A 6,149-nucleotide genomic window follows, 5' to 3' on the forward strand; every position below is an offset into this window, starting at 1 on the left:
AGAAAATTTCTCAATGAATTTATATTGGAGTGGATAACATGTCAACTATATTTGTGGGTAACTGGATTGCCTTGCAGCAGCTATACTGTTATGGTGGTGCGATGATGGCACAGTGGAACTTGATTCCATTGGATTTATTTTGATTAGAATGTTGTGAAGGAAAGTGCAACCCCTGCGCCTGTATTTTTACTCCATGGAATCTGGATCGATGGAGTCAAATTTTGGGGCTTTAAGAACGCAGGTGTAGGAGTTGCACTTTCCTACTCATCAATCCTGATGCTCCAAAATTGGGCCATTTTATAAACGAGCTGGTTTCTCTTTGAGACCGAGACACAGAGATCGACCAACCAATATGTTGGGTAGGTCTTCCACGCCAGTTAGCGGATCCGGTCAAGAAGGCTACGGGCCTACTACAGCATGGAAAGTCTTAGTCAGTCAAAGCTGCCGGCCTCTCTGTGTCACTTTAGGCTTTAGCAGTTAAGCAAATCATGGATGGAGTGGAAAAGTTGAAAAAGAAAAATGAATTTTAGAGCCACGGGTGATGGTAGTTGATGAGTAGGAACTACGAAGATGCCTGGGCTTCAATTACTGTTGCATCAGCTTAGGTCATAGTATTAGAAATACGATAAAAATATTATATGGGTCTTCTAGTTTCTTAATGTCACTCTCATTTGGACGAATTTTTTTTGTTACCGACGATGAAAGACATAATTGCATCATCGAAGACACTGGGTTTCGACGAAGCCATCACCCTCTCTCACTTACGTAGTTTTCTTTTGTGGTTCGAACCCCTGATGTGGCGTTTGACTCTGATATCAAATGTTAGGTAATTGATTAATATGTCAAAAGTTCTAGAGTTGGTGGAACGCGTTAAATCAAGTTCTTTTAACCTATCCCATATTAGGTTAGTCCAATTTATCCATACATTATATCGAACCCCATTAGGCACATAACATCATGCTTTTTAGATTTTGTAGAAATAAGAAAGAGCTCTTTCCGGCCTTAACTCCACCCCCCCCCCCCCCAACACACACACGCACAAAAAAAAAGAAGAAGAATTAGGCAAAAGTTTTTACATTCGCCTAGGTGAAGAGACTAAGGTGATTAGACCACGGTTTTAGTATACAGTATTGGCCATTGTTGATACCTTTACCGATACTGATACATATTGCTAGTATCGGCACATATCGGTCTGATATGGAATCAAAAGTCTACTTTTTAACCCCAAAAAAACTAGGGTTTAGAGATGTTTCACCAATATTGGACCAGACTAGTATCGGTATCGATGTTGGTCACGATCAATACCGATACATATCAGCCGGCTACTGATAACTAAACAGTGAATTTGACGCTTTGATTGGAATCCTAGAATAGTAAATCATAATTAACTCCCACATCTTATTGTGAAAGGTCTGAAATATCATTCTCACTCCAATTAGAGAGTCGAATCCTATGGATTGATAAGATATTCTTTCTTCACCGTGGTTTAAGGGGAACTTGATCAATTTGATTATAAATAATAGGAAAAAAAGCTTTCCGAGCCTTATGCATACATTTTGCCCCCTCACAATGTGTTATTTTATTGATTTTTAAAAAGAAAAAAATATAATTTAAAAAAAAACAAAGTATATGAGAGGATATAGATATAGAGTGCCTGCTTGCTCAAAGAACCCTCTTTCATAAAAAATTAAGAGATAATTAATCATATTCATTGTCAGGGAAAGAAAGTAACGAACTGATAAACCTTAGAGAAAATGATGACAAAATCCAAAACTGTTGGAAGGTCTCCTCCATATTCTATAATTAATTAGGGAAATACAAAACCAAATTTTTTCAGAAGGGGGGGAGGGTGTTTGGTACAAGTGATTGATTCTGCAACTTAAAAAAAAAAAAAAAATTCCGCCATATCAATTCTCCATGTGACAAAAAAAAATGGAAAAGAAATGGTTTCCATTTCCATAGACGTTTGAGGGATGGATGAGGAAAAACAGAAAAGAGAATTATTTGGATGGAGTGGGACCCACAATAAGTCTGTTGGGTTGATTTGATTTTTCCACTTTGGTTGAATGGGTAATACTTAATAGCTTCTCTATAATGATGGATGGTAGGTAAATTAATCTTGAATGATTGAAAGCAACTCTCTGTCTTTGTGGTGGGCTTTGCTCCTCACTTTTTGGGTTTCCTCATTTTCAATTATTTCCTTTTAAAAAAGGGTTCGCCATCTTTGAATGCATGAATGGAAATCTGAGTAATGTGGTTGTGGACTTGCGGTGGTGGTGGTGATGGTGTTGCCTTTGGACTCCCAAAACCATGAAAAAGAAGGCAAAAGGAAAAGGCCAAGTCAAGCCCCTCAGGGTGGATGGTCAGCGAATTACATCAGCAACAATCCTGGCAATGGCTTCCTGGAAGGCCGACTCGTCCCATTCACTCCCCTACAAAACCGACACAAACAAAACAAGTTAAAAACAAACATATTCATTCATTTTTAGCCTCACGTTTTCTCATCTGTACTTTCTGCTTAATTTCCTACACAACTAAAATTAGATCACTTCACCCACACAAAAAAAAAAGAAAAAAAGAAGAAGCTACAATTTAATCCCAAATATAAGCCCATTACCAATCATTCATTTAGCTTCAAAGACCCCATGTGCACTGTGGGGCTGTGTTTGATGGTATGCAACTTTAAACCTGATACATTTTCGACCGATGTAGGATTTTCTGTGATTCTACAATCAAATCCATCTCTGGTTAGATACCAATGAAGTATCATAAACCTGGCCCTACTAATGACACAATATTCTTCATTTTGATAGGTGGATCTCACGGATTTAAAACGTGTCAAGTAAAAAAAGTCATATGCGCATTCCATGGTATATTCCTAGACGATTTTGAATTTTCCGTAGTTCTATAGGGACATCATAATTTTTTCGTACTTTTGGGTCAATACTTCAACATGTTATACAAGTATGATGTCTATTATATTAATTAAACATTTGTCTACGATTACCTAAACAAAGAGATCACATGTGCCACGCTTACAATCACCCCCAAAAAAAATCAACACGTGAGAAGGATATTGGGAATAATTCTACATCAGCTTTTGGGACCTTAGGTGAGTTCAAATACTAGTTAGGTCTCTTCACCTAGAAGTTTAAGTTTTTGGGTTGAACACTTCAACATGTCATTCATCTATTGTAGTTTGTTAAGTTGTAGAACTGTTTTAAAAGTAGTATAGTATTTTCTAGGGTTTCAGTCTCAGGTAAATATACGTACCTTAGTATTAAATCTTATGATAAATCGGTTGAGTTGAATCGTCTGTTGCAGTTGTGTGTCTGCTTCCACTGACACCAACCCCATGTCCACCTTCTTTAGAAATTCAAGTATGCGAATGACCAAATCCAGCATATTACAGTCTCCTCTCACACTCACTCTAAGCTCTATCCCTTGCCCACCTGATGTGGACTCGGCAGTTTGGATAACCTGAATATTCACTCTTTCTGTGCTTGAACAAGTAGAATCACTGACTTCTTCGCCGGCTTTTCTTTCAGATGGCGAAAGCCACTGCGATTCCAATAACTGATTCTTTTTCTTCAGCTCCGAAATCTCAGCTTTCAAACTGTGCAAGTAATCCCTAGTGCTAGAGAGCACCGACGCCTTGTCTTTCTATAAGAAAAAGAATTTCTCATTGTTAGGGGTAGATCATGGTATCAGAGTAGGAAGGTCAAGTGTTCGACTCCTGGGAATTGAAGTGCATCAAAAGAGTTTTCCTGACATATCACGTGCAAGGACCATAAGATCTCAACCATGGCCTACACGTGCGGGGGAGTTTTGATGTATAAATTTATACTGTCATTCCCTAAGAGTTCGTGCTTTTAGGTGAAACAATAGTGAACAAAAAACCTATACCTTGAAACCTGGAGGTAATAATGATCTAAGCGCCTGAAAACTTTCATTGAGTTTCTCCCGCCGCTTGCGCTCTGATATCATATGGGTTAACTGTGTACTAGTTGAGTTAGGGCGAGTTCCTTGCATTTGTTCTTGAAGCATCTTTAATCTCATATTGGCAAGGAAGGAAATTGCACGCTTCAGCATATTTTGCCTCTTGATTGAAGTGGGTTTTGTTTGGATTTTGGGGGCTAGTGATGGGTTGTAAGACTTGAAAGCAGTTGCTTGATTGCGTACTGGGTAATTGAGGGATGGATTTTGTTGGGTTAGAAAAGATGAAGAAGAAGAAGTTGAAGAGGAAGATATAACAGCAAGAATGGCTCTTGTCATGGCTGCATCAATATCCTTTTCAGGATTTTGGAATGGCGGTAGACAATGAAGCCCATGGTAGGGTTGTTGCATGGTTTGCTGCTGCTGCTGATGTGGCTGAATGCCTATTGATATGGGCTTTGTTGGTTTCTCAATGGGTAGTGATTCTTTGAGGGGTAAAGGAAGGTTAGAAGTGCTGGGAATGTTGAAGAGAAGAGATGAATACTCAGGAGAGGGACTACCCATAGATAATGATCTCAATGAGGATGAAGAAGAGGAAGGCAGGTTCTGCTCTGGTGCATGAGGGAGTTCTCCATGTTGAGATTGAGATTGAGGATAGAAATCATCAGGAAACCACCTTCTCATCTCCATTTCCTTGTTATTCTGATCAAGGAATCCCAGAAAAATTGTTTGAACAACACAACAAGAAGAAAAGCCACAACAAATTAAAGAGAATATGAGATGAGTACCTCAGTTGGGTTGGAATAGCCTATCTCAATCTCACCACTTCTACATCCCATGAATGCTGCAGCCTGTCAAGAAATTAAATGAAAATGAAACAAACTCATGATAGCTCAGACTGTTGTGGTAAAGGTGTTTTTTAAGTGATTCATCATCAACATACGCACAGTGCAAGGTACACCTGAATCTCTTCTCTATGTTTCATAATTACATCTTGTTATATCGTGTTCTAGGTTTCTCTGTATGGTTTGTGATCGGGGTTGTACTCCAAGGATTAATCTAACATAGACTTGATAAACAAAATTGAATGAGAGAGAGAGAGAGAGAGAGAGAGAGAGAGAGAGAGAGAGGAATTGAACCTTAATCCTGGCTTCCTGTGACAAATATCAAACAAAAACACAATTTAAGAATTTCATCATCACAAGCCTTTTTCAACATGAGTGTTTTTCCTTGTTAATTTCTCTTACCTGATAGAATTGTCTTTGGGTTTCAGTTGAAACTCTGCTAAGAAGCTCCAGTTCTTTGAGCTCTAAATAAGGAAGACCTTCTTTGAAAGCAAGTCCAGGAACATAGCTAAAGCAATAATGCATAATTAGCAACAAAAATAGAAAAAAAATGGGAAGTGGACATGATCAGACAAAACCCAGCTAGCTAGCTTACCCATTATCGATGGTGTATGGATATTGGCGATAATCATCAAAGTGTCTCCTAGCAAAACTGCCAAATGAGGAACTGGGTTGGTTGCTGCTTTGGTCATTGTAAAATCCGTCCATGAAGATTAAGTAGCTGAAGGAAAGCCAAAATGAAGAAGGAAGAAGCAAAAGATCAATTAGGAAAGTATATATATATGTGCATGGAAGAGGTAAAGAGAGAGAGAGAGAAAGAAAGGCTTACTTGGATGAAGGGGGATAATTATACCATAAGCAAACGTAGGTGCAACCAATGGATTGAACTAAGCTTCGAAGAAAGCGGGCTCGAGCTTCTTCATCAAGGAAGAAGACTGAGGCCATGAGAGGTGGGGAAGGACTACTACTGCTTGCTAAGCTACTTCATGATCAGATGATTAAGAATCTTAGATACCTGACCTTTTAGTTTTTTATTTGTTTAGACCTCACTGCCCCATCCTTCGGTCTTTATTTTGTCTTTTCATGTGCAGGGAGGGGGATGAGGGAAGCTAGGAAGGTGTCTGTGAGAGAGAGAGAAAGAGAAGGAAAAGAGAAAGTGCAACTATTTGTTTATAAAACGTTTGCAAAAGCTAGCTAAGAGAGAGAGACAGAGAGAAGTGGCCGGGGTCCCTTGAAATGACCAAACCCCCTGTTTTTTATGGATTGGATCCTCCAACTCTGAGTCCCGCCATGGTTGGGGGCATGGTTTGAAGTATCGGATCGAATCGATTGATATTGGCTAGATCAGATCGGTATCGGACAAGGTCA

General features: G+C 39.0%; 1 protein-coding gene across 1 annotated transcript; it reads right to left on the minus strand.

Annotated features, from left to right (window-relative positions):
* Positions 1-2,116: 2,116 nt before the first annotated feature.
* On the minus strand, positions 2,117-5,771 carry LOC122656469 (putative transcription factor bHLH041). The gene is made up of 8 exons (XM_043850986.1): positions 5,611-5,771; positions 5,377-5,502; positions 5,184-5,289; positions 5,076-5,090; positions 4,725-4,787; positions 3,907-4,638; positions 3,274-3,663; positions 2,117-2,432 (listed from the first exon to the last, which is right to left on the minus strand). The coding sequence occupies exons 1-8, from the start codon at positions 5,724-5,726 to the stop codon at positions 2,364-2,366; spliced, it is 1,617 nt and encodes a 538-aa protein (XP_043706921.1). The 5' UTR covers positions 5,727-5,771; the 3' UTR covers positions 2,117-2,363.
* Between the last annotated feature and the right edge of the window lie 378 nt (positions 5,772-6,149).

Source organism: Telopea speciosissima, chromosome 3, assembly GCF_018873765.1.
Source record: "Telopea speciosissima isolate NSW1024214 ecotype Mountain lineage chromosome 3, Tspe_v1, whole genome shotgun sequence".
Lineage (NCBI taxonomy): Eukaryota > Viridiplantae > Streptophyta > Magnoliopsida > Proteales > Proteaceae > Telopea > Telopea speciosissima.